At 46.4% G+C, this 27,662-nt stretch overlaps 1 protein-coding gene across 1 annotated transcript in view; it reads left to right on the forward strand.

Moving 5' to 3' along the window:
* The window catches only part of COL1A1 (collagen type I alpha 1 chain), a 46,082-nt gene extending 18,805 nt beyond the window's left edge, over nt 1-27,277 (forward strand). Inside the window, exons 24-51 of the mRNA XM_080979266.1 lie at nt 115-168; nt 281-379; nt 1,185-1,238; nt 2,293-2,346; nt 2,458-2,511; nt 2,990-3,043; nt 4,436-4,480; nt 4,590-4,688; nt 5,579-5,686; nt 6,968-7,075; nt 8,743-8,796; nt 8,976-9,029; nt 10,524-10,631; nt 10,728-10,781; nt 11,580-11,633; nt 12,598-12,759; nt 13,567-13,674; nt 16,342-16,449; nt 17,422-17,475; nt 17,637-17,744; nt 18,701-18,754; nt 19,188-19,295; nt 21,078-21,131; nt 21,293-21,400; nt 21,497-21,779; nt 22,665-22,855; nt 23,920-24,162; nt 25,272-27,277. Of these exons, the coding sequence (XP_080835392.1) occupies nt 115-168; nt 281-379; nt 1,185-1,238; nt 2,293-2,346; nt 2,458-2,511; nt 2,990-3,043; nt 4,436-4,480; nt 4,590-4,688; nt 5,579-5,686; nt 6,968-7,075; nt 8,743-8,796; nt 8,976-9,029; nt 10,524-10,631; nt 10,728-10,781; nt 11,580-11,633; nt 12,598-12,759; nt 13,567-13,674; nt 16,342-16,449; nt 17,422-17,475; nt 17,637-17,744; nt 18,701-18,754; nt 19,188-19,295; nt 21,078-21,131; nt 21,293-21,400; nt 21,497-21,779; nt 22,665-22,855; nt 23,920-24,162; nt 25,272-25,418 (2,781 nt within the window). The 3' untranslated portion in view covers nt 25,419-27,277. The remainder of the gene's footprint in view (nt 1-114; nt 169-280; nt 380-1,184; nt 1,239-2,292; nt 2,347-2,457; nt 2,512-2,989; nt 3,044-4,435; nt 4,481-4,589; nt 4,689-5,578; nt 5,687-6,967; nt 7,076-8,742; nt 8,797-8,975; nt 9,030-10,523; nt 10,632-10,727; nt 10,782-11,579; nt 11,634-12,597; nt 12,760-13,566; nt 13,675-16,341; nt 16,450-17,421; nt 17,476-17,636; nt 17,745-18,700; nt 18,755-19,187; nt 19,296-21,077; nt 21,132-21,292; nt 21,401-21,496; nt 21,780-22,664; nt 22,856-23,919; nt 24,163-25,271) is intronic.
* The last annotated feature ends 385 nt before the right edge of the window (nt 27,278-27,662 follow it).

A 27,662-nucleotide genomic window follows, 5' to 3' on the forward strand; every position in this document is an offset into this window, starting at 1 on the left:
GTGGGGTGGCAAAGACAGAGCAATCCTACCTTACCCTTTCTAGGTCACAAACCCTCATTGTTATTGACCAAAGGATGTTTCCTAACTCACCTTCCTTTCCCCTCCCACCTGTAGGGTCTGACTGGTAGCCCTGGAAGCCCTGGCCCCGATGGCAAGACTGGACCCACTGTGAGTAGCAACAGGATGGCATTCTTCATTGTTTTACTTTGCTCAGAAATGAATTGTTCTTTTAAAACACACACACACACAAAAACTTATGGGCTTTTTTGTCTCCTAATAGGGCCCTGCTGGTCAAGATGGCCGCCCTGGACCTGCAGGTCCACCTGGTGCAAGAGGTCAAGCTGGTGTCATGGGATTCCCTGGACCTAAAGGCGCTGCTGTAAGTAACTGCTTCCTTTCCCTGAATCTTACACTCCCTTGGATGAAAATTCAAGGATGGCAAAATCCAGCTTTCTCCTCGCAGTGCCCAGTCTTTGCTTGAAGTTCAGCTTGCAGTGTTGCCATGAAAATGGCAGAACTTCATTTCAGAACTTCCTGAAATGGCTGCCTTCAAGTCTTCATGAAATAACGGATGGCAGTGCCTGTAACTGCAAGCTCCTTCTAGCTGCCCTCCTTACGTTTTTGAGCAACTAGAGGGACAAAAAAACCCCCAAAACTCTGGGTGTTCATAAAGACCTAAATTGTTGGTCATTTCTGTTCTTCATTGTGATTCTGCATCTGCTGTTACTGCCATGGGGCATCAGCATGGTTTCATGGTTTAGATGGCTCCCTTTCCAGAACTGAATCTTCAGTTCTTGTATTGGACCTTAGAATTAAGCAGATCATTGCAGTGATTCTGTTCTGGGTATGTGGTAAATCAGTTGCAGTCCAGCGATTCAGTGTGAGCAGTAGGCACACAAGACAAGTTATGGCTCCTTGTTCATTATTGTTTTGCAACATAAAGCTACCCTTCAGCCAAAAATCATTCCCAAGAATGCAGGCGCTGTGGTTTCCCCATAAATGGTTGTATCCATTTGTGGTCCAAATTTTGAACACAGCATACACATAACCTGGATTTGACTCGTTCTAGTATGACCCGAAGAGTGCAATGGAGTTCCACTGCTACGAATATCTTCTTGCTCACTGCTCGTCAAGTTGTCAATCCTGTCTCTGAAATGACCCCCTTTGTCCCCTTCTTCTTCTAGGGTGAGCCCGGCAAACCTGGCGAGAGAGGTGCTCCTGGACCTACCGGTGCCGTTGTAAGTATTTTGCTTAATGCCCTCTGCAGCCAGGTTCAGATATGGCTTTGCACACAGGGATTGTTAGATGAAAGCAAGAAATCTTGGGCACTTGTTCGCTATAGCAAGCCCTGTCGCAGCAAGGAAATGGATTTGACACCAAGACACTATATAGATGTCAGGGGCTGGTCTGGATCAGAAGACTGGGGGATGCAAATGCAGGGAGATCAGTTCCCAACAGAAGAGGAGGGGGAATATTTGACCCCGCCTGCTTCCAGCGTTTCCAGAAGCAGAGAGACAGGCAGAAATAGAAGCTGCATAGTTAGAGAGGAGCTACCCAGTTATGAGATAGTAGCTAAGCAACCAGAAGGGAGGGAGCAGCTGGGCGATACATCAGTCGAGAGTGGGAGGACGACACCCTCCCTCCCCCCAAACTCGGAGGTCTGATCATGTCAGAGACGCGGGGGGGGGGATGACTTCCCGTTGGCACACTTCTTGCTGCGGAAGTGGGGAGGAGTCAGAGTAGGCAACTGATATCCTTCTGGAGGGTTGCCTGCTTGTGCTGGTAACAGAATGCTGTAATAAAAGGACTATAAATCTACCAAACGCTCGTTAATTATTATCGGTGAGCCACCGGAAGGGAGAGGGGAACTCCCGTACTTGACAATAGAACATAGAAGTGATCACAACCCTAGCTTTCAATCTATGTAACAGAGAAGGCTGAGAGCAGAGGGAGAGGTTGGGGACTGATACATTTGTCCTGGGCCTTTATCCCACAAGCCAGTCAGAGAGCAGTGGAGGAGCAGGCAAGGCAAAGCTCTGGGAAGCCTTTACTAAGGACAAATCACAGATGAGATGCCTTTGTGTGGAGAGTCACACAAAGAAGAGCAGCGCAGACATTAGAGGCTGCAGGTTTGACAGTGGTATAGAGTGACAAGGAAGTCAATGCAATGAATTCAGAAGATCTGGACACAGGAGTAGAAAAACAATGGAGTGCTTTCAATGTAGACTGTTCTCCGAAGAGTCCATCCAGATACTCTCATCTCTGCCTTTTTGATCCTCTTCTCCCTTGCAGGGTGCTCCTGGTAAAGATGGTGAAACTGGTGCCCAGGGACCCCCTGGCCCAAGTGTAAGTATGAATTCTTCCCTGATCCCACTTTCTGTACCATTGATGGCTATTGTAGGAAACCACTTTTTGAAGCCTACCAACCTTTGAACTTTCCTTTGCTTCCCATCCTAGGGCCCTGCTGGAGAAAGAGGTGAACAAGGTCCCGGTGGAGCTCCCGGATTCCAGGTAAAAAAAAAGCTTTCCATGAATAGAGGCACATACAGAACTGTGTGTGTATTTTCTGCCGCAGCAAAACTTCAAATTTGGAAGCCGGCTGGATGGGGAAGAAACTTCAGGGATAGCAATAAACTTTGCAAACATAGTACATTTCTGCATTTTGCATGCTTAAACCTGCTCCTTTGCTTCAGGTTTTCAGATTTCTTTGCAAATTTTCTGGAAGGAGTGGGAGGCAACAGTATAATAGTTTCATGGGCACAACATGCAAATATGTTCTTCAAATCAAGGCTTTGAAGAAGAAAAAAGGAAAGCTGGGAAATTTAACTATGCAGAAACCATGACAACAGGCATCAATGCCTGTGCTTGTGCACACACACAAAATAATTGTGGGTGATCAAATTGTAGGATAGATATAGCTAAGCTCTTTGAAAAGCAAGATTTCAGTTCCTAATCTAACACCTTCTCCATCTCTGGTTTTCTCTTACAGGGTCTTCCCGGTCCTGCAGGTGCCCCTGGTGAATCTGGAAAGCCTGGTGAACAGGTAAGAAATGAGGCTGCACATAGAGAAATGTGAAGAAGAGACGGAGTTCAGAGATAGGTAGTTTAGGGTCTGATCTGAGCTTGCTGGCTCCCCAGTAAGCCTCGCTCCACATATAGATATGGCATTTGCATCTGCCTTCCTGAATACCTTCAGACAGAATGCAGTACTTACACCATACTATAGAAAGACGTAAGGATACCTTGAGGAGAACCGGATGGTCAAGCTTCTCCCCACTTAGCTTCTTCTGCTCGGTTATTCACAATCTAAGTGCACACACACAGCAGGGTGAGGTTTCTCCTCCTTTGAATAGCTGGAGGGAATTTCAGCAGGCAAAGTTTGCTCCTTCCTTTCAGGACCATGCCACAGCAAGCTTAGACTCCCTTAGCTCGGGTGGCTTTCTTTAGAAAGGCTTCATCCACTCCTTGCAAAAAAACCAGTACAGTGCTGGTGCTGAATCTATCCAGCAACATTCTGAGAACCACGCACCCTTTGCTTTGAATGAATTGGAAGCTGTGCAATCACAGCAGAGTCCGTGCCATGCCTGCTTTTCGTATGACGCATTTCTCATGCTCCCTTTGCAAAGCCAATGGACTTCCAGTTGATTGGCCAACAATAAAAATCCAGAGCACCTGCAAAGAAGTATATAGGGAGGGCGGGAAGGAAATATTTTCCTTTTGCATGGCCCAATGGCCATAGAAACCTCCCATATTGTAGGCAACAGATCTGTATCTCCCCCATGTCCTTCTCCTACTAGAGATAGGATTGATTGCTTGGACTAAAACTGGGATTTCAGGCATTCAAAGCACTGTAGATACTTGATGCTTCTTGTTCCTCAAGGGGACGTTGTCTCAGCGAGGTGAAGAGATGCTGAAACGAGTGGAGTCCTTAGTTTAGGCCTAGTGACTCTTTCAGTAAGCCATTGGATTGGGCACAACTTGATGATTCAGGAGCCCGTAATTTATGCTAATATTCTGTGGCTGAAGTTGGCATTTTAAAAGAGTCCATCTTCAGATCCTGTCCACTCATGTTTCCAACATGCGGTTTTGGAGAAGCCGTCAAGGGAGGTTTACAATGCATACCTCCTGAAGTGTTTCCTACCAAGCAGAAGAGAATAGCTAGATGCTTCTCATTGTGCTGTCCACTTTCCTCCATGCTTTCATATTCTAGAGACCCTGCCCACATCATGCAAATCCTGCCACTTCAGACTTGAGCTGTTCCTTCTGGAATTCCATAACTCAAAGGGACCATAAGTCCACACAGTCCTCAGCCGTGAAGCAGCAAAATTCACCCCCAGTGCTGCACAGCAGAACCATCCATCAGCCCCATCTTGGATTACCTATGACACCTGGATGCCAAAGATTCATTAACCAATGATTTTTCTTCTTCTGATAGGGTGTTCCTGGTGATGTTGGTCCTCCTGGTCCCTCTGGTGCAAGAGTAAGTGAAGATCTTCTTCTCCATACTGGTCTTCCATATGTATTTTCATTGGTCCGCTGCTGTTTACTGTGATGCTGGCGTTCTAACCAGATCTCTTTCCTCCCTCTAGGGCGAGAGAGGTTTCCCCGGTGAACGTGGTGTCCAAGGCCCCCCAGGTCCTCAGGGTGCCCGTGGTTCTAATGGTGCTCCTGGTAACGATGGTGCTAAGGTAAGGGTGCATGATAGGATGTAGTCCATCGCTTATTATTATTCATGTCCTTTATCTTCCTTGAAAATATCTTGCATGACAAATATAAAAATCAGTCTTGGATGCTTGGGATTTTTTTCAAATGATCAGAGTTAGGTTTTGAGCCACGTAGGCAACAAAACATCTATAATTCAAGAGGTGAAGGAAACAATCTATGCCTTCTGAAGCATCCCCTCACACCTCCTGTTTTCTCAACAAAGGTGATGTACAGTGCTCACCAGCTTAAGACAGAGTGGGACCACCTGTAGTATTCAGGGTCCTCTTATGAGCTTATGGAACTTGATAATAGTGCATTTCCACACACACAGAAAGAGAGGTTATAAGGATATTGGGCAAATCAGGAGTAGAGGCCCACAGCTGAGCTGTTTCATTTCACCAGGGTTGGGCTAAGTTTTGGAATCCAACCAAGCATCTGCCATGAAGTAGGACACAGCTTCGATTCTGCTACCTTATTACATTAGCCAGACCACATGGGACAAGCTCTGGGACCTTCTTTCTCTTTTCAGAACCTATAGGCACATTTCACTCCAAGCAAGGCAACTTTTGCACCCTAAAGCAAATAAGGAAAGTAATGGATTTCCCTTGGCATGGGCACATTCAGGAATCCTGTGCCTGTTCCTTAGTATCATCTACCCAATCCCTCTGAATCATTGCCTTCCTGGGTGCAACAAGGCTCTTCTTCCCTAGCATACAGACTGAAAATCTGAAAAAATAAATAAATGTTGTTTTGCAAATGTGTATGAGACAGACAGACAGAATTCAGAAGGGATTAGGTGCTGCCATCTATGCTGGGCCTGGTATCTTAGCTCTGTTTCTGATATGTGTTTGTTTGTTTGGCTCTGCTCCTCTAGGGTGATGCTGGTGCTCCTGGTGCCCCCGGAAACCAAGGTCCTGCTGGCCTTCAGGGTATGCCTGGCGAACGTGGTGCTGCTGGTCTGCCTGGTGCCAAGGGAGACAGAGTAAGTATCTGGTCCTTGGAAACAATGCCATCAAAATGGCAGCTCACTAACTTAACCGACCTATAAAGAAGGCGAACATGCAAACAACAACGGCAACAGCCCCCTGACTCTTCCAAATATAACCCTCCAGTTAGGAGGCTTTCCCAACTTCTCCTCGTATCTCTCTCCAGCCCGCTTTCACGGCGAACCACCATTACTGCAACTGTGCAGAGATAATCTTGACACAGATCCTCATGCCCACAGGTTCATATGAGGGTCATAGGGGGCCAGTGGATGGAAGACTTAATAAAAACAGGAGGTCACTTGCAAGGCTGTTGCTGTTTTGCAGGTGGGATTTACCTGCATGCCAACAAACTCAGACTGTGCAATTGAAATGTGTTTGGTGTTGTTTGGCAACACACCCACTTCCCTCCAAAACAGGACTTTTAGGTGATAAAGAAAGTGATAGGAAAACACACAGGGCTATTGACTGGCTTTGTAACACACCATTTCAATTGGGTAGGAAGTTTGTGGAAAAGTAACATCCGGAGTTGCCTTACACTGTGTCAGGGAACTGGTGCATCAAGCTCAGTACTCTGTCTATTTCAGCTGGCTACAGAGCTCCACCATATCTGGCTGAGATATTTCCCACTCCCAGCACATGGGATTTATTTTATTTTTTTAATGAAAAAAGGGGGCAGAAATCTAACCTAGGGCCTTCTCCATCCAAGGCCTGTAATCTGCCCCCAGACCTTCCTCTACTTGAAGTAGACTGCTTGCAGAATCGTAATGTGGGAAATAAGGAACAGGAAGATAATATTAAATTCTGCTTGCTGGTATTTAGAAACTCCCCTCCTTAAAATATCCAGTGGGCAGGCGACTCTTCCCTTCTGTATGGCCAAAGCAAGAGGATGGTTGGTGTAGCCCTCCAGATGTTGCTGGACTATAGCTGCCAGCATCCCTGACCATCATCCATGTTGGATAGAAACTCAACATCTGGAGGGGCACAGTTTCCCCACCTCTGGCTTGCAGGCTTTTGCCTTCAGGGTTGGAATGAAGGGCAGATCTCGGGGTGCTATCCAGCACCTAGTCCTTCTTCCATCAGTCTCCTTGAGATAAATTCCCTCGCGCCAAACTCGGCTTGACATCCTAATGCAGATTCTGCTAGATGGTCGGATCTCTCCCAAGACCTTCAGAGATGAGACACCTTGTATCGCCAACAGAGAGTTCTTCCTCCCAGTTTTTGCACCAGCTTGTTCCTTTCGGTGCTTCATGGTCTGCTCTGTTTCTCCTTCCTCCTAGGGTGACACTGGTCCCAAAGGTGCTGATGGTGCTCCTGGCAAGGATGGACTTAGAGGATTGACTGGACCTATTGGCCCACCTGGACCTTCTGGTGCTCCTGGTGACAAGGCAAGTGCTCCACTGACTTTATGTACCTCTTTTCCAGAAAAAGGTCTAGTGATCGCCAGTTGTCAGATGTCTAGGTGCATTTTCTGGCATATTAACAAATTTGTGAATGAGCTGGGAGCTATTTGGCGTCTTCCGACTTGGGCTTTGACGCCACTCCTTTGCAGAGCATGCAGTGGAGAGGCAGTTGGCAACTCTTTCCTGACCAGGTGTTCTGATGGCGTAGGGGTGCAGAGATCTAACCTGGCCCTTTCTAGTCAGCTCAGTGTCGCTGCCCTGCATGCTGATGGCAAGAATAGGGCAGCCATGGGGACAGCCCCCTTTCCCAAGAAATTCTAAGTATGAGAATCTCAGCATTGTGTGCCCTTATTGGATCCTGGGATTTTAGCCTATGATGACTGTCTTCATCTGAAGCCCTCAGTCTCCATGAGGTCAGCTGGGCTAGGCTTGGGCAGAGAGCAAGAGGCTAGTGGAATGTCACTCTATATCAGAACCTTTCTAGCTCATGTCCACATGGACCAGAGCTGATTTGACAGGGGCTAGTTTGAAATTAAAACAGTGGCCAGCAACTAGATTCAGTGATAGGTCAATCTGGAGTGGAGCACTGGGGGGAAGAGCTTAGCCCCTTCCTTCTCACCTTATTCACTTGATACCACCCGGACACCCATCGCTGGCTGAGGCTACAACCTCCACAACAGCATCGGCAGGACACTGGATGAAGGTTGTTGGCTGTGGAAAGAACACGTGGGGAGAAAGGGCTTCTTTTTGCCTGCAGAATTGCATGGGTGAGAGTGATGGGCCGACAGGTGATCATCCGCAGGTCACATTGTCTCATAGGCCACCCTGACTACGCAGTTAAAGGATTTTCCCAGCTCAACCTGCTATATTATGTATACCATTTAGGGGTGCTTTCAGGTCCTACAAATAGGCTAGGCTGAAAGGTATGGACATGACCAGCCTTCTAGTTTCTCCTCTCCAGCCTCATACAATCCAAGCGCCATTGACCCATCAACTTAGTACTGTCCACAATGAGTGGCACCACCTCTCCAGGGTTTCAGGCAAGTATCAGGGATCAACCCTTTGGAGGACCTTTGCTTACAGAGGATGTGCTCTACCACTGAGCTATGATCCTTCCCCATCCGTCCCCAATTTTGTTCTTCCAACCTGTCACTAATAAGCTTTCCCCCTCCTGTTTTCATACCATAAAACTCAGTGGCTGGCTCTCTCTCTCTCTCTCTCTCTGCTAGATATGAAGGCAAACGGTTCATGTTTTTCAATTCACATGTTGAACTTAGGCCTCCATGCGAGGCAGTGAGTACATGATTAGAAAAAGAGGCATTTATCCAACCTGGTGAGAGTAGCAAGGTATAAGAGAGGAACGTAACTAACCGGTAGGATTCTGCAGCTTTAGATCACAGATTTGTAGAATTGGAAGAAGGACCACAAGGGTCATCTTGTGTTCAACCTTCTGTGATGCAGGAATCTTTCATCCAATGTGGGGCTCAAACATACAACCCTGAGATTAAGAGTTTCATGCTCGACTGACTGAGCTATGCATCCTGGGTGGGTGTGGGTGTGCTTTTTTCCTACTTGTGTTACAGAGCCTTTTGTGGTTCCTCCTGGTTCCCTGGAGCTTAACCTCATCTCTATTTCTTTTCTTCCTCAACCAGGGTGAAGCTGGTCCTGCTGGTCCTGCTGGTCCCACCGGTGCTCGTGGTGCTCCCGTAAGTACTTTCTTTTCCATCCTAGAAACACAGAATTGTAGAGATGGAAGGTACCCCAAGGGTTATCCAGTCCAAACCCCCTGCAACGCAGGGATCTCATTCTTATCACCTTCTCTCATTCTTTGACCCTTCCTTTTATCACCACTGACAAAATGCATTTGTCTCATTTTCCTCCCCAGGGAGATCGTGGTGAGCCTGGCCCTGCTGGACCCGCTGGATTTGCCGGCCCCCCTGTGAGTATGATGACAAGTGTTCAGTTCTCATCAAACTGTTGATTCGTTGCATGTTGGGTGTTGGGTGCAGGGTGGACAATCCCTCCGCTTTGGTGCACATTGTGGCAAACAAGCAGCAACAGTTGACAGGCAAGGTTTGCGACCAGAAGCACCTGTAGATTGTTATCAAGTGATCTCTGGTAGGAGAAAGTTATACGTTCCAGGCATTGCAATTCCTCAGTTAGCAGTGCTCATAAAGTAAAGAAAATAGTCCCAATTTGGGGTATATTCATAGAATCATAGAACTGTAGGGTTGGAAGAAACGCCAAGGGTCTTCTAGTCCAACCCCCTGCAATGCAGGGATCTCGGCTAAAGCATCCGTGACAGATGGCCATCCAACCTCTGCGTATAAACCTCCAAGGAAGGAGAGTCCACCACCTTCCCAGGGAGACCTTTCTACTGTAGAACAATTGCTGTCAGGTTTTTGCTGATGTTTAGTTGGAATCTCCTCTCTTGTAACTTGAAGCCATTGATTCAAGTCCTACCCTTCAAAGCAGGATAAAACAAGCTTCCTCCAACTTCCAGCGCTTGAGATATTTGAAGATGGCTATCATACCTTCTCTCAGTCTCTCTCTTCTTTCCCAGGCTAAACATACACAGTTCCTTCAACTGTTCCTCATAAGGCTTGGAAGAACAATTTGGTTCTCCCTTACCTTCCTCCTAACTACAGCAATCAAGCAGGCATTAATTAGTGCACTGTTGGGGTGGCAAATTCTACCCAGCAGTGCCTTTTTTAGTGCCTTATGCCACTTTTAACCACTTTCACTGCCACCTTGAGGTCCTTTGGAGAACAAGGTAGGGTATGATTAAAATAAATAAAATAGGAGCCCAGACAGCAATCTTCCATGTCCTACTTGAATCCATTTTAGGAGTATTTTCCATAACTGGGTGAACTTGAGTGTAGAGCCACTAAAGAACTGGGTCAGTCAAGACAGTAAATCACAAGTTGATGTGGTTTCCATGCTGATTCTTGATGACATATGGATCTGCCAATTGCTTTGCAAGTGCTCATCCTCTTTGTCCTCCCAACAAATCCTTTGAGGTTGATTAAACTGTGAGAAAGGTGGTGCTTGAACCCAAAGCTGAGGAGTGGGCACTTGAACCTGGATTTCCCCATGTCCCAAGCTGAACTGCAACCGGGTTGACTCCACTATGTAACTGAGAGAGACTGGGAACTGAATCTCCCAAACCTGATTGAGAACCCTCCTCTCCATTTGCACCCTCCCTGTTCCAAGTTGTGCAAACCTTGCTTCTCATGCTGCCTCTTCCTGTTTGATTCACACCTGGCAGGTTATCAGAAGCAATGTGGTCCAACCTCCTCTGGCACAATGAGATCATTTAGTCAGATGTACTTGGACGATGCAGAGAAAGATCCATCAATATCTTCCATCTTAAGTAGATATGTCTTTCCTTTTCCATCCTTCACCACCACCTGCTCTGCTCTTACCTCCACAGGGTGCTGATGGACAACCTGGTGCTAAAGGTGAACAAGGTGATGCTGGTGCTAAAGGCGATGCTGGTCCTCCCGGACCTGCTGGTGCCACTGGACCTCCCGGACCCGCTGTAAGTGACCCTCTTGTTGCACCCCAATCTCTTTTGTGAACCCATCACCTTCCATCAGCCTTTGGCTTAACGCTGTCTCCCTCCCGCCTGTTGCAGGGTGCTGTTGGTGCTCCTGGACCCAAAGGTGCTCGTGGAAATGCAGGACCCCCTGTGAGTACCTCCTTCTTCTGCATTCTTAAGCTGGGTGCGAGTCAAAAATGCATTCATGTTCGAAACTCAGAGTTTTCACATCCTAAGGAAATCACTCCCAGTTCATCACCCTGGGACATTTAAAGCAGATCATGGGATAGAAAACTAATGCAGCTCTCGGCTGCAGCAGTGGGCTGCAGAAATAAACCATAGAAGGGATCGTGCAACCTCTGCCCAGAAAGATCACAGTCTATGCGAGGTGGGCAAGACAGGGCTCTTTAGCACCTGATCCAAAATAGTTAATCGGTATTCACAGCAGACCAGCTTCACCGTGGTGAGGAAAAGTCTCTGTGTATGTTCAGAGGCTCTCACTAGCTAGCCTAAACCCATCTAACACACAAGAAGGGGGAGGGGGAATCACATTCCAGAGCTTGCCACTGGCAGGTTTTAGGCTGAAATTAAGCCCAAGCTGATTGCAATGCAATTAACCTCAATCACGTCATCCAAACTGGTTTAGCTGCATGATGTATGAGGATCTCTAGCTGGTAGAAACAAATAATAAAATAAAATAAAATTGGCACCCTTTTTCTGCATACCCAGAAGCAGTAGTGACAAGATGCTAGAAGAGCTGAGATATCATTATCTTTCCGTGGCAAGGAGCTTCGGCATTGCAAAGAGGTTGCCGAACTGAGAAATTAAGACGAAATCCATTGCAGGATCCTACTAAGTGGGGAATCTGTGTTAGAATCACACGTACAGTTCCTGCTTGGTAGGGGAGGAGTTATTGAAAAGGAACCTTCTCTTTCGTTCCTTTCATAGGGTGCTACTGGATTCCCTGGAGCTGCTGGAAGAGTCGGACCCCCTGGCCCATCTGTAAGTACCCTCCCACAAAACACACACATGCCGGCATTGTGGGCAACAATTTAGAAAGCTGTTACACAACCCCGAGGTAGCTGGTGGTGGGAGAGGATGCTCAGTAGGAAGTCCCTTAGAGCCTACATTAGAGGACCTACAAAGATATATGTTGACTCTCTTGGCAGCAGAGAGGATGGGAAAAGAGGGCCATAAGGCAGAAAAGATACAGATTGAGAATAGTGCTGAATCAATTCCTATCTAAATATATACAATGGTTTTAGCCCGAACCAGAAGCATTCCTTATAGAATTGGAAAAGTTGGAAGGGAACACAAGAGTGATCTAGTACAACCCCCTTCAAGTAGTCTTTGTACATCCACTTTTATTTTTATACTCCCAAGTTTGCAAACTGGATATCCAGGTTTCCCCCCCAAATTTTTAGCTCCATCCCCCCCACAATAATAATAAAAAAAGCCTTCAGACACAGCAGAAATTGTTGGGCCTTATGGATTATTATGGCACACAAGAATCTCTAAGTATTTTTATACCACTATCTTAATGGCCATTCCTTCTTCGTGGAATTGCAGCTGGGGAGGAGAGGCCAAGGGTCTTTTAGCATTAAGTTCTCAGCATCCTTGCCCAATCTGCAGTCCACAGGATTTGCTGGAGCAAACCACGACATTTAAATGACACTGTCACATAAGCATGGGCAGGCTTTTCCTTTCAGTTTGCTCTGCTTGGAGCTGCACCTGATTCGAAATGCGGTGGCCCAAGCTTTTGGCTGTCTCTAGGAACATGCAACCCAATGCAAAAACGAGCTGGTGGGATGGAAACTCCTCATTCTCAGTGACCCACTAGAACCTCACTGGGGTGGGGTGGGGGTCCTTCCTCAAAGATGCTTCATTTGGGGCCACTGTTCCCAAACTCAACACACGGCCTGTGAGTGTCACTGATTTCCTTGTCCTCTTTTCTTTCCCCCCAAAGGGTAACATCGGCCTTCCCGGCCCCCCAGGCCCTGGTGGAAAGGAAGGTGCCAAAGGACCCCGTGGTGAGACTGGACCTGCTGGACGCCCTGGTGAAGCTGGACCTGCTGGCCCACCCGGACCTCCTGGCGAGAAGGGCTCTCCTGGTTCCGATGGACCTGCTGTAAGTAAATGCCACCTCTTACCTTTCATTCCTCTTGAACGGGGTTGCTTGAGCCAAAGTTGGGCGCCCCCTCCATGGGGTTATCTCCCTGTCGCAACATCTGGCTCCCTGATGGCAGCCCAGCTGCCATGTTAACGATTTCTCTGCCTTAAATTGGCTTTGGAATTTCCCACTGCTTATGCAAATCTTTATGGCTGCACCTCTTCAGTGGCGATGTTCTAGTGAGCATCGTTGAAATGCCACATAATGGCTTCCTACATTATAGACCAGATCCATTAGTTCAGATTGTTGCTTGCCAAGTGTTTGGGTTTTTTTAATGTGGGATGTGTTTCAGTGGAAAAGGTAGTCCTTGCCATGCGTGGTCACACTTTGCTTAAAGAGAGCCTGAAGGAAAATCCCCTAGCCAGCCAAGATACAACAAGGTGTGGGCTCCTTTAGGCAAGGATAGAAAGCCTCATGGGCATTACTCACAACGTAAAGTGGAGTCAGGACATCCAACAGTTCTTCTGCTTCAAGCAAGCCCACCATGTTCTTATTTCCCAGCCTGTCTGGGGTCTTCTTTCTTCTTCGGTGATCACTTGTAGCTGAGTAAGATTGTCTTCCATAAACACGGTTTAACAGTGAGTCTGTAAGTGACCGTGGAGGCCAATTCTGGATCCACACGTCCTTCCACAGTGTCTGGGTTATGCCCAGCTCACCTCCAACTCTTCTGCAGTGCAGCATAATGCTGGCAAAAACGAAATGTGTTTTTCCAACCAGGAGCTTCTCTGTTGACATCTCATGCTCATGTCCGTTTTCCTCCTGTAGGGCGCACCTGGTACTCCTGGCCCACAAGGTATTGCTGGACAGCGTGGTGTCGTTGGTCTTCCTGGACAAAGAGGCGAGAGAGGTTTCCCTGGTCTTCCCGGACCATCTGTGAGTGCTCCCCTTCAGCTTTTCTCTGACAACTCTGCGCAGAAAGTCTGTGTTCAGTTTCCTTCTGGGGCTGGTGTTTGTGGGCTGGGGAACAGCGAGGAAATTTTTATTTGAGGGGGGAATGTTTCTTAAGTGGACTCAGCCACACAGAAGGCTGAAAACGCAAGGATACATAAAAGCAAAATAGACACACACACCCCGAGTCTAACTGGAATATATGACCCAAGTATACCCAGCGCCCGCAATTAGAAGTTTAGTTATCAATTGGCAAAGCACTCAATTGCATCAACTCCAAAGGTGCAAGAATCTAGCTAGCTGAACAGGTCCTCCTTCAGACCTGTGATCTGTCCCAGCAGTTGCAGCAGCAGTGCACCATGCCTCCTCCAGCCCATTTACACCACCACCTCGGGACATGGTGCATGCAAGCAACCAGTGACTTTTCCTGCGTGTCATGTCCGGCTGCTCCTGTCCCTTTAAGCCCCTCCTCATCCTTGGAGACAGTGCAGGAGGGGACAGAGGAGATTTGATTCCCTGCAGCTGTTCCCCTGTCTCTGACTGCCCAGCCTCTTCCTTTCCCCGCTGCCTCATTGGTGGCACAGAATGTCACAAATAACTGGCCCTTCCCCTGGATCATTCTCCTGCCCTGCTGCCTCCTCTGCCCGTCCCTTCAGACTCCTGCCTCTCCCTGACAATATACTTCAGTGTCTGATGACTCAGCCTGAAGTCTATGCTTGGCATACGAGGCCCAAAGAACAGGAGGGAACACAGCAAAGTTTCAATTTGAGTTGCTTGTTCAGGTTTAGTCTTCAGCACTCTTGTACTAAACACATTTACATAGAAGTCAACATCAGCGGTACATCTGCAGATACGAGGGATTTGGATCGCAGCTCGGGTCTCAAAGCAAGGCTTCTTTTCATCCTTTGCTGCTCTTTGTTTCTGCTCCTAATATAATGCATAATAACTATGGGCTCTGTCGTCGTTTTCCTTAGTGGCAGTATGAGTGTGCATTAACCCAGATAATCGCTTTTGTTTCCTCCAAGGCCAAGAATAAAAAATAAATAAAAGGTCAATACCATTCTCCTGTAGAAACAGAGCAACATGTTTTCTATATTGCATCTATGGGTTAGGGTTACCTTACCTTTTGCCCCGGGCTTTCTTAGGCACAAGTCTTGCGTTTTAAAGCTCTGTATCCAAGAGTGGTTGTTTCCCCCACCACCACCACCACTTTCCCCAGGAAAACCTGCTCTTTAAAGCTGAATTGGAACAAACAGCAATTCAGGTTTTCTGTAGATTGCTGTTTGCTCCAATTCAGCAGTTCAGAGTGGGTTTTTGCAGGGAAAGTGCAAGGACAACAACAACAAAATGCTCTAACACAGAGATTTGAAATGTGGACCTGTGCCTAGAAAAATGGCCCAAAAGGAAGTCTGGATGAGCTAAGACAAAGCACTGTTTATTGTTTTAGCTTGCTCACAAATACCTGCACAGCCCCTGGCCGAATTGCTGAAAAGTGAAGGCTAAACCCTGGAATTCAGTTCCAAATCTTCCCTACCCCATCAAAAAGACTTATCATTCAACCACAAGTTCTGTGAATTGTCAAAAGAAAGAAACATTTCTAGGGAATCCTGTTGATCATATTAATTGTAAGCCCCAAGAAAGGACATCCCGAAAGATGTAGTAACATTCATCTGTTCAGGTTTTTAATATGAGCATCTTGCTAGGTCTTTGAAATGCATTTGACATATTTTCTGTGTTTTAAGGGCAGATGTTGTTGTTTTTTGAGGAGTGCAACTGTTTCTTAGAAGCAGCTCACAAATTTTTGGAATTCTGTTTTAAAAGAACCATCCACAGCTCCCCAGAACAGAAAAAAAACACAGCTGTGTGTACTGGAAATGAAAATAATTCTGGGGGGAAAGTTCTCAAGCAAGTTCCTCTAGCTGAATCTTGACTCTGTCCTCTCTTAATGAGGATTTGTCTCACAGCCTAGACCGCTAAAGATGTAGCTGGATTAAGGGGTACAGGATAGGGGACAAGGTGGGGAGGAGTTAAAATATTGAACTTGGTCAGTTATAACTTAATATTGTTGCCTTAAGCACTGATCAAGAAGACAAAAAAATTTGGTTTTGCAAAGTGTTTTATAAATCTCAGTTTTCAAAGCTGAAACAGATTCAATTTGTAAAATGCAAATCTGGTTTGAAAAAACTTCCTGGATTCTCAATATCAGGAAGTGAGCGAGCTTTCATAAGTAGAACAGTGCTCTGGGTTCTGCGGTATCTAGAAAAGTGATGTAAGCCATACAAAACAAAACTCCATAGAAATCTATTATCTGAGACTAGCCCATGCTTTATACAACAGATGCTTCCCTAGTTCTGAAATGCAGAGCTATATATTTCAAGTGATATAGAACCCTATGGAGAAGATAACCTTCCCTGGCCCCATCCCATAACCCATGTTGCATTGAAAGTTCTTCTTTAGTGCTTTCTGAGATCCCAGGGAACAGAATTCAAACTCTGCCTAGACTAGGCTCCTTCTTTCGCTCTTTTTAACTGTAGTTAACCGTGGTCAAGCATGATGTGTGAATGCGAGTCCTCTCCTGCTGTCTTCCTCCTGCCTCCTTCTGTATCTCAACAACTGGATTCTTTTTGTTCTAACTGGGACTGATCTCCACAGGGCGAGCCTGGCAAACAAGGCCCATCTGGTCCTTCTGGTGAACGCGGTCCTCCCGGCCCAATGGGACCACCTGGCTTGGCCGGACCCCCTGGTGAATCTGGACGTGAGGCAAGTCTTCCAATTTCCATGGGAGCTCCGGACTCCTAAATTTGTTCACCTTTCTCTGTCAAACCCCAGTCTCTTACCATTGATCAGAAATATGGTCCAAGTCAAACTGTGCAGTCAGTGGTAAAATGCAGGTGCAGAATGCCTTGGCATCCCCCAGCTAAAATAAGCTTTGATAAGAACCTCTATCTGGAGCCTTGGAAAGTAAGGCAATACTGGGCTAAATAGACCAATGGTCTGGCTCAGAGCAGTGTAGCTTCGTGAGGGACCATGATCAGGGTCATGCTTTACTTGCAGAAGATACCATGTTTGTTCCTTAGCATCTCCTGTTAAAAGGGTATTCAAGCAGGCTGCTGCCTGAGACCTTGGAGATATGGTGCCTGATTTTTTTTTGTCCTTACAGAGGATAGACAATACTGCTAGGTAGACCAGTAGTCCTCCTTAGTTAATAATAATAATAATAATAATAATAATAATAATAATAATAATTTATTATTTATACCCTGCCCATTTGGCTGGGCTTCCCCAGCCACTCTGGGCAGCTTCCAACAAAATATTAAAATACAGTAATGCATCAAACATTAAAAGCTTCCCTAAACAGGGCTGCCTTCAGATGTCATCTAAAAGTCTAAAAGGTAGTTGTTGTTCTCTTTGACATCTGGTGGAAGGGCATTCCACAGGGCGGGTGCCACTACCGAGAAGGCCCTCTGCCTGCTTCCCTGTAACTTGGCTTCTCACAGTGGGGGAACCGCCAGAAGGCCCTCAGCGCTGGACCTCAGTGTCCGGGTAGAACGACATACAGCAACTTCATATGTCCGTAAATCCTTACTAGTAGATGTGCATTGAATAATATAGTTCAGTTACAGAGCTGAATAGTTTTAACTCAGTTCTAGATCTCCCATCGGTAGCTAGAGAGTTCTAGAGTTTCAACACCACCACAATCTCAGTCTCACCATCTTTCTTCTTGGCTGACAGGGCTCTCCTGGTGCAGAAGGTGCTCCCGGTCGCGATGGTGCTGCTGGTCCCAAGGTGAGTTGAACATGCATGTGTGTATGCAGCAGGTGTCCGGAACGGGCCGGTGTCGCAAGACCCAGGTCCGATAACTTTGCAAAACGAAAGACTTGATTTCACAAACGCACACCGGTTCTGAGCTTTGATCGCCTCTTCTTGCCTTTCCCTTTCCCAAACAGGGTGATCGTGGTGAGACTGGCCCAGCTGGTGCCCCTGGCGCTCCCGGTGCCCCTGGTGCCCCTGGCCCAGTTGGCCCTGCTGGCAAGAATGGCGACCGCGGCGAGACTGTAAGTGGCGCTTCCTTTCCTTCTGCTACAACGTTTTCTGAATCTTTCATTTTTCCAAATTCCACTAGGCCACATATATGCAAACCGACTTATTCCAGATCAGTGGATCTGAAATAATGCCAGTCATTCACAACTTTCCGCTTTCATGATCAGTAAAGATGCAGGCAAGATGGGTATCCGTTTGCAGATGACATAGGCATACCCTCCACACCCAGCTTCAGGATCTTACATATTTCAGGAGCGTGCCTTCATACTTAATTAACATGGAACGCATGCCACTTCTGGTCCTGTGCTCACATTCGCTAAAGGGGCTCTCTTTCACGCTGCTTTAATTAACTTGGATTGGCATCCACCTATGGCTCCTCATTTGTTAGTTTGAAATAATTACTCGAGCCATATGAGAGCGCCGTGGGGGAACCTCTTCCATTACACTCTCCCCATCCTTATTGCAACTCTGCCAGAGGATTAATGAGGTCACTCATTTGTGATCTTCCACTCAAATCCTATGGAACATCCCAGGATTTCGCTAGCAAATGCAGGAATAGACAACTCCCAGATTTATTCGTTGGCGTGCTTATATCCTGCCTTTTTCGTCTTTGGAACTCGAGGCAGTCTGCGTGGGGGTTCCCAGGTGGTCCCCCATGCGAATCCTGAGCAGACCTAAATTTGCTTAGCTTCAGAAAGGTGGATGCAGCCATCTGGTGGCCATATATGCCCACCTACACATCCTAAACATCAGGCTGGCTGCAATAGTGAATACACTTTATAACTAAGAATCCAACAAACAGATAGACAGATAGATGGACAGACTCTACAGACAGACTCGAGCTCTTCCTGCTATGATTGCCCTCCCTTCCAAGCACTGGGCTCCTAAAGGAATAAGTTGCATGCTCAATTACATGCGGAATTTTAAAAGCGATGATATGTACATTTTCTCCTTTTCTCTTTCCCTCTAGGGTCCCGCTGGCCCTGCTGGCCCCGCTGGCCCTGCTGGTGCTCGTGGTCCTGCAGTAAGTTTGGGCTCTGAAATGTCCTCTCTCTTTCTCTCTTTCTTTTCATAAAATCATAGAATTGGAAGGGGTCGCAAGGGCCATCTAGTCCAACCCCCTGCAATGCAGGAATCTTTGGCCCGGCATGGGATTCGAACCCATGAGCGTGAGAGTAAGAGTCTCGTGCTCTATCAGCTCAGCTATGTTATACTGGTAAAATATATAATATGCTATTCAATAAGGCTGAATGGATATACTTGGACACTTCCTGTCTGTATAATCTCTGCTACCTTTGCCTTATGGTTGAAATACAACTGGAAATAAGCACTCCAAGTTCATATCCCGAGTTACGCAGAGTGACTTGCTGATAGGCATTTCCTTCCTTTCTCCTTTGTGAAAGCCCAATAAGCCAATTTTTAAAAATAAAAATTAAAATCTTGCTTTCCGTTTCTAGGGCCCACAAGGTGCTCGTGGTGACAAGGGTGAGACTGGCGAACAAGGTGACAGAGGAATGAAGGGTCACAGAGGATTCTCTGGTCTCCAGGGTCCCCCTGGCCCCCCTGTAAGTACCAGAAAGCTCTTTGCCATTTTTGGTGTAGAGAAGCTCCAGACGTCACAGATCTCCATACCCTCTGACATTTCTCAAATAGGGACGTCCTAAGGAAAAGTGGGACCAAATCCAGGATCAAATCAGAAACTAGGACAGCTTCTCTTAAGTCAGGGGCATCCCTGGAAAATAGGGACACATGGAGGGTCTTGCTTTAAGGCTTTAGTCCTCGTGAAGGAGAGAAATGTCCTCACACAAATTAGAGCCTTGCACCTCTGATCTAGAGAGCTAGAGCTTTCCTATCTCATTTCTGTGGCTTAAGACGGTCTGGAAAAGAATGAAGAACAAACCTTTCTTTCAATAGCCACAATAACTTAAATTGAGCCTCTGCATTCAGAGGAAACCTGCCTCCTTCCCCACCCTGTTTTCTGAACTCCCCAGAGGCCTCTGACTAGCCACTATTCAGAGACAGGTGGATCTCGGTCCAGTTGTTTAATGAGCAAAAGCTACCGTCGCTTTCTGCAAGGAAATTCCACCTTTGGATACCTTTTTGATGAAACATCTAGTCAGGGGGTGGAGGAAAGAAAAGAGGGAGCTTTGACATCTATTTGGCCTGTACGACTGCAGATCCTTGAAGGTTCCCCAAAGCCCTCGCCCATTAATCGGCTTCCGTTTACAATTCCATCCAGATCTCCTATTGCACCAACTTACTTAAATCAAAACTTGTAATTCCAGTTTTCCAACTTTTAGAGACAGAGGGCAGGCTAACGAGCAACAATTTTGTTCCTAAATTTCTTCAGCTACCCATATGTATTTTTTCCCCCTTCCCCTTACAGACGTCAGTTTTGTCACGCCATGCATTTTGCAAATAAGTGCTTGCCTGCGTTCATGCACATCTCCATTTGTTCCACGCATTCCTCCGTCCAGAAAGGCTTTGAGCCTGCCATGTGGTCGAAAGCAGCAGTGGGCCTCAGCTGTCACTCGGTGTATAGTTGTTGTCACTGAGCAGTGGCCAAGGCAGGCTTGGGCCTACCTTAGCAGCATAGAAATAAGAACTTTAAAGATGGAGGCCTTAGATTGCTATGGCTTCCTTTGGGTCCCTCGTTAACGCAGCCCTCTTAATTACACAGTGGCAAGATTGGAGAAGATGTATTTAGACCTCCACACACCCCAAAGCAATCTGCATTTGATATACATTTCTTCCTGGTCCCAAATGCAAATACAGTATGCGACCCAGTAGTTGTGACGAACTTGGGCAAGGCATATGAAAAATAGGCCACAAAAATATTGCCTATCCTTCTTTCCACCCAAGACCTAGAAATCTAAATGCTGAAAGGCTTCCATTTGAGATATACCCAGTTTCCATTGTACTGAATGAAACCTTTTTTAAAAAAAATATAGGGTTGCCATGTTTCAAAAAGTAAAAACCAGGACACCCCCCCCCAAAGCGATTTTTCTATTGACTTGCCTAAGATCCAGAACAAAGCGCCGCCTTTCGGAATTTCCTCCCTGACGTCAGTTCCACCTTTGAAATTCCAGTAATGTCTGGGAAAATCCAGACATATGGCAGCATAGATATCATTTTATTTTATTTTATTTTGTACTGAGTGAACCTATTGGTTCCCGTTGCCACTTGGAAGAGTAGATTGATGAAGGAACACATGTGAGATTGGCATGGACAGAAGCTAGATTGATACTTCCTCTCTGTAACTGAACAGGATTGCATTTTCTGCCATTTAAATAAACCTGTTTCCCCCCAGATGATCATCAAAGCTGACAATTTTTTCTTTTGTGCAGGGCTCTCCTGGTGAACAAGGTCCCTCTGGTGCTTCTGGTCCTGCTGGTCCAAGAGTAAGTATGGATTGGGCTGTAAAGCGCAGCATTATAGCTATTAGCTATTACTGCTAGACTTTAGTCCTTCTATGCACCTGTTGTTGTTGCCGCCGCTGCTGCATTCATGTTAACAACGAAAGCTTCACTCATGGTACATTTTTGTTCTGCGTTCCTGACAGGGTCCCCCTGGCTCTTCCGGTGCCGCTGGCAAAGACGGTCTGAATGGTCTTCCCGGCCCCATTGGCCCACCTGGTCCCCGTGGTCGCACTGGTGATGTTGGTCCTGCTGTACGTATTCCTTCTCACTGTACAAAGCTCATAGTTATCAGCACAATGGGTGGATGAGATCTTTGCCTACCTACTCTTCTTCTTTTCCTTCTCCAGGGTCCTCCCGGACCTCCTGGACCACCCGGTCCCCCAGGCCCACCCAGCGGCGGCTTTGACTTCAGCTTCCTGCCCCAGCCTCCTCAGGAGAAAGCTCACGATGGTGGCCGCTACTACAGAGCTGACGATGCAAACGTGATGCGCGACCGTGACCTGGAAGTCGACACTACCCTCAAGAGCCTGTCCATGCAGATTGAGAACATCCGCAGCCCTGACGGAACCCGTAAGAATCCAGCCCGCACTTGCCGCGACCTGAAGATGTGCCACGGAGACTGGAAGAGTGGTGAGTACAGTCGGGGGGGGGGGCGACAATTCTCAGGTGCATCTCTTAAATGCCATGAATTCTCCTTTTTTCTGGACCACGTCCGTTGGCAGAATGGCTCTGCCCTGCTCTTTCCTTCCCCGTATATCAATCTTCTCACTTCCCCTCTCTTCTCTGCCATGTTGACCTTTCACTTGGGGATTGTTTGCACAGCCAAGCATATAGTTGTTTTCTCAGGTCCAGGGCCAGGAATGGATTTTCCACCGGAGCTGACTGGGCAGTGATTTGGGTGCCTTTTCTCACAGCCTCTTCCCTAAATAACATGCTTGAGTCAAGCAGAACGATTAATTCTCCCAAGTAGCTTCTATCTGCAGAATGTGACTTGCATTTACTTAGGTCCTAAAGGGTGAAGTGGGCCTTCTAAGTTGCTGTAGAGCTTCTAGCTCCAGCCCAGGCTCTTCTCTGGCCCCTCTCCCTTCTCCTACAAAAAAAAAATATGCTTAGGAAGCAGAATGTCATTTCTTGTGTAGATAATTAATGCTGGGAAGTGATGGGGCAACCATCTATTTTTTATAATACACATCCACCTCCCCCTGTTCCCTGGCTCTCTGAAGTCCATCTCAGCCATACATAGGTAGTTCTCTTTTCTATTCTTTTGTTTTTAGCTGTTTGCCTCCTCGTCTTGTATGGAGTAAGGCTTGGGCAGATATTTTCCTGACCCACTTGGGCAAGTCTGAGAACTCATTGCATGGGGGGTGGGATCTGTGAGATAGGAAAAAGCAGGAGGGGGCAAATGGTTGGCCAGCCCCTTTTAGATCAGGTTGGCGTAAATTGATGTTTTGTTTTGTTTTGCTCCTGTGATCCGTTCTCCATCATCCCCATTCACTTGACCCCATTCCTCACCAGGCGAGTACTGGATTGACCCCAACCAAGGCTGCAACCTGGATGCCATCAAGGTCTACTGTAACATGGAGACTGGAGAGACTTGTGTCCAAGCTTCTCAGCCTACCATCCCCCAGAAGAACTGGTACATCAGCAAGAACCCCAAGGAGAAGAAGCATGTCTGGTTTGGCGAAAGCATGTCCGATGGCTTCCAGGTGAGACCAGGAATCGGTGAGGCAGCGACAGTTAACCAGCAAGTGGCTTAGCTGGGACTGTATTCTGAGTTGGGACCGGAGAGTTATTTCAGGGTCAGGTTTCCTCTAAGTCACCTGCTGAACTAGAATGGATATGAATTCCATGTGCGGAAAGAATGTCACAGGCAGAAGAACCTGGTGACTGTTTGGTTGTTTCAATGGAAGCTCTGGGTCTGTTTAGCAAGAGGATGAAAAGACTGAGAATAGATAACCGCCTTAATGCACAGGTAGGAGCGGCCTCAATGAGACTGAGAAATCCATGTCGACTTTCCATGTCTGCCATGGAATCTGCTCAGATTGTAACCAGAAAGATTAAGTTGCCCATTGAGAAAGGGCCTTTAGCTGTAAAAGGTGGAAGAGCCCTCGAATTGGCTGCCTGGGGAGGCCTGGGCATCATTGGGCTTCATTGGAATGGGCTTGATTCACAAGGCAGAACCTGGATGGTGGCTTGCTGTCACTTCCAACCTTTATCCAAGGATGTTGAACACAACAGATGAAAAATGGACAGGAAGAGGGAATTTATGTTGTCCAAGGAGCCTCAAAGTACAATTCCTGGTGCTTGCAGTTGGGCTTGCTCCTTAAATCACTTCTAATTCTATGATACTTGGAAGCAAAAGGGAGAGGGGAAGATCATTGGTTAAAAGCAAACATAGGCCAGTTTTCAAGTGATATATTCCAGAGGTTCAGCTGGGTTCAAAGGTCCCTTGACTTAGCATGCTGGAGTAGTCTAGCTCAAAGAAGCTGTAGATGCTGCAACTTGGAAAAGCAGTCTGTCAAGAAGAATGTATACCTGTTGCCTCATCTATCTCTCTACATCTCATTTCCAAGCTGGATTTTGGGCAGCAGTCAGCTTAACTGGCTTTGCCCATTATTGCATTACTTCCTGCCTCGGCCCTCTGAGCATGAAGAGAAAGCAAAGGAGCTGGTTAGATTCCTAGATATAGCAGGGGGTGGGGTTCCTAGAGGACATGACACGAGCGCTAACCAATTCCTTGCTTCCTCCTTCCCTCCATCTCCAATGTCAGTTCGAATATGGTGGCGAGGGATCCGACCCAGCTGATGTTTCCATTCAACTGACCTTCCTGCGGTTGATGTCCACTGAAGCTTCCCAGAACATCACCTACCACTGCAAGAACAGCGTGGCTTACATGAACGCAGAGACCGGCAACCTGCAGAACGCTCTGCTCCTCCAAGGCTCCAACGAGATCGAGATCAGAGCAGAGGGCAACAGCCGCTTCCTCTATGGAGTCCCCAAGGATGGTTGCACGGTGAGCGATTGGGTCTTTAGATGTGGGGTGGGGGGTACAATAGATTCTCTCTCTCTCTGACTGGAGACCTTGTGCATAAGCTGCAGTGTTTTACTCACAGCTGGCAGGGGTGTTCCCCTTCTATACCTCCTGCTAAAACCATGCTTTGGAACTGGGAGACAATCCATATAAAACAACGCCATATGTAAGAATGGCCAGAGGCAGGGGGAAATAGGGGTAGGCAGGTGTGGCTGAGGAAGTCAGGACTGCAGGTTGACCTCTCAGTGCTGTGATTCCTATCTGTGTTTGGAAACACGTACACTGGGTGCTTTTCAGTGCTGAAGCATGGCAGATGAGGGATGGAATATCCCTATTCAGCAAAAGAACCCTCTGAAAGATCTCAGGACGGAGAAGCCGTGGCCCGCCAGAAGTTTGTCGGACTTCAGTTCCCATCAGCTCCATGAGCAGTGCTCAGGAGTGATGGGGGTTACAGTCCAATAATATCTGGAAGGCCGCAGTCTCCATACTGCTGCCATAATAAATCCTCAGAACCTGCAAAGGTGTATCTTCGCTTAGTATAGCGGTCCCTACTTGCTTGTGCTCTTGACATCTGGATCGGGGACAGACTCTTGGACGTTTTAGTGTTTCCCTTTGAAGGCACATCCTGCTTTTTGAGCCAAAAGGCCTTCAAGGCAAGAGAGGGTCCAGATGGCTGAGTCCACAGTAGCTTAAATCCATCAGAAGACAGTGATAGCTCAAGATCAGATGGTGTGATTGCTCCCCCTGGCTATTCATGGTGGCTTCCTCTGGACTTAAGGATCTGGATTCTGGTCATGCAGAAGTTAGACCATAACATATCCTCCAACTTCTATGTTGGTTCTGCCTCTTCTCTCACAGTGCCCTGAATCCCTGAAGTTCTAAATGCCGGAGTAATTATGTGGCACAATGGGATGGGCATCCAGGGTGGGGAAGGCAGGAGCCAGCTTTTAGGAGCACGGTTGACCAGGGAGAAAGTTCAGGTCGGATGTGGGGAGGGGGTGTCATTCCTCTGTACTCGGAAGCTTCAAAAGTCTATGGAGCCAAAAACAAAATTCTGATTTCTAAATTCTGATTTTTCCCTCCCTCTGCAGCGTCACACTGGCAGTTGGGACAAGACAGTCATCGAATACAAGACAACAAAAACTTCCCGGTTGCCCATCATTGATGTGGCTCCCATGGACATTGGTGGCAGAGACCAGGAATTCGGCTTTGAGATTGGACCAGTCTGCTTCTTGTAAACCCAAAAGGAAACCTGACAGTTTAAAAAATAAAATAAAAAACAGCCAAAAAAGAAGGAAATTTCACATGGACTTGAATTTGTGTCTTTTTCTATCCATCATCTCTAAAACTATTTTTGTTTCCGTTAAAAAAACAACAAAAAAAGCATTAAACCAAAAAAATAAAAATAAATGACTTTTCAAAAATAATTAAGGAAGTGCATCCACTTGCTTGACTTTATTATTATTATTAAAATCCCCAAAGACAGAATGGTTTGATTTTATCTTCTTCTTTTAAAAAAAAGAGCAAGTAATATTGTGGGACCAATATTTGTACATTCCAAAAAATACATATATAAAAACCATACAAAATGACAAAATCAGTCGAAACCAAGCAACACCTGAAATACATCTGTATGAAAATCTGGTGTGTCTTTTTATCTTCCTGGCAGCAATCAGAGCAATACTAAACTTAGTGGTAGAACCTGCCCATCACAACCCCATCAAAAATAACCTCCCCTCCTCTCAGCCCAGAGCTGTAATAATAAATAAATCCCAAAATCTACCTATAGACCATCTTTCTCTGCCGGTACCTGATAGAAAGAGATTTATCTTTCTCTCTCTTTTTTATTTTTACTCGGAGCAATGCCACTGAAAAGATGATTCTTTCAGCCATTTTAAATGTACGTTTTTTTCAGTTTTGTTCAGTCGGCAACAGGGATAAATTTGGCGAAGTTATCATAAAAAAAAGGTGTGGCACTAAGCGGTTTTTCGAAACAGAAACCTGTTTGAAGGAAAAGAACAGGTGCTTGTCCCTCTCAGAGACATCAGGTAGGGGGGGGGAAAGACAGGTTTAAGAGCTTTAATTATTTTGTCGGTGAGCAACTGAAAGAAAAAAATGGCCAATAATACCAGAAAGCAGAGAAAATGTAATGTTTAAATGTATATTATTGTTGTATGGATGGCTACCTCACCATTGTCTTTTTCAAGTTCTTTGGGGTAGTTTTGGGGTCTTTTTTTTAATACTAGCATCAGCTTGCATGGAGGGGGGGCGAAGAAACTGGGCAGAGTTTCAGGTTTAGATAAAGGTGCTACCTGTGTCTTTCATATATCTTTTTTTTTTTTTAGTCTGCTATGTTAATAATTTTCAGGTCCCATGAACTTTTTATTTTTTTTTTTTTTGAGGTGACAAAACCTAGAAAAACCTCGCCCCAAGCACAGCTTTGCTGAAAAGGGGGCCATTTGGTGCTATAGAAATGAGATTATTGGAGGGGAAAAGCAAACTGGATGCCTTGCTGCCCAGAGATACTTGTGAATTTTTTCTTTCAAAAGGTGCTATTTCTTTTTTAACAAGCAAAAATAATAATTAAAAAAATCGAGGATGAGGAAAAAAATAAATCAAACATTGCTACAAGGGATCAAGGTCTCAGCAGTTTCTGTCTTTCTCTTGTAAAGCAGGTGGATTCTCTTTTGGCTTGTATTTTCTCCCCCATTCCCTCAGTTCTTCTCCTCCATCACCACCTCTCTCTCTTTTTCTCTCTTTCTTCCATCTTTCGTCCCATCCCACAAGCAAACACTTTTGCTCATCGCCCTCCCTCGTTGCTGATTCATTCTTCCCTTTCTTATCCACCTCTTTCTCCTCAGCTCTGCCAACATCACCCCTCATCTCTCTTTTTCTCCCCCCCCCTCCACTTTCTGTCTTTCGTTGGGTTTCCGACTCAAGCAAAAAAACCCATAATTCCTCTCTTTCTCACAAGAGGCAGATGTTGTAGGGAGTGTGAGCGGCCGAAGATTCTGTACCTATTTTGTATATGTATAATAATTTGAGATGTTTTTAATTATTTTGACTGCTGAAATAAAGCATGTGAAATGATCCAACACACCGGTTGTTCTTCAGACTTTTTCTGTCACGCAAGGCCAGGGCGTCGGTTGGGAGAATGGGGCAAAGGCTTCCTGCACTTTTACTGGTGTGCCTAACATTTCAAACGTGAGCCGCTTTGGGAAATTATCATTACTAACCAGTGCTATTTTTTTTTCTAGAAAAAGAGGTGCCGGAACTCACCATGAACACCTCCCTTGTTGTCTTATAATGGCACCCATCTGAAGGGTGCCAGAACTGAGTTCCGGCGAGTTCCGGCTAGATAAAAAATGCCCTGTTCTTAATTGTCATGGCTTTCCTCAAGGAACCAAGGGGAACACAGTTGTGTGAGGGCATAGAGATAATTTTCTGTCAGAGACAGGGAAGAGGAGCCCAGGTCCTTCATA

This window comes from Podarcis pityusensis, assembly GCF_964106645.2.
Source record: "Podarcis pityusensis genome assembly, chromosome: 13".
NCBI lineage: Eukaryota > Metazoa > Chordata > Lepidosauria > Squamata > Lacertidae > Podarcis > Podarcis pityusensis.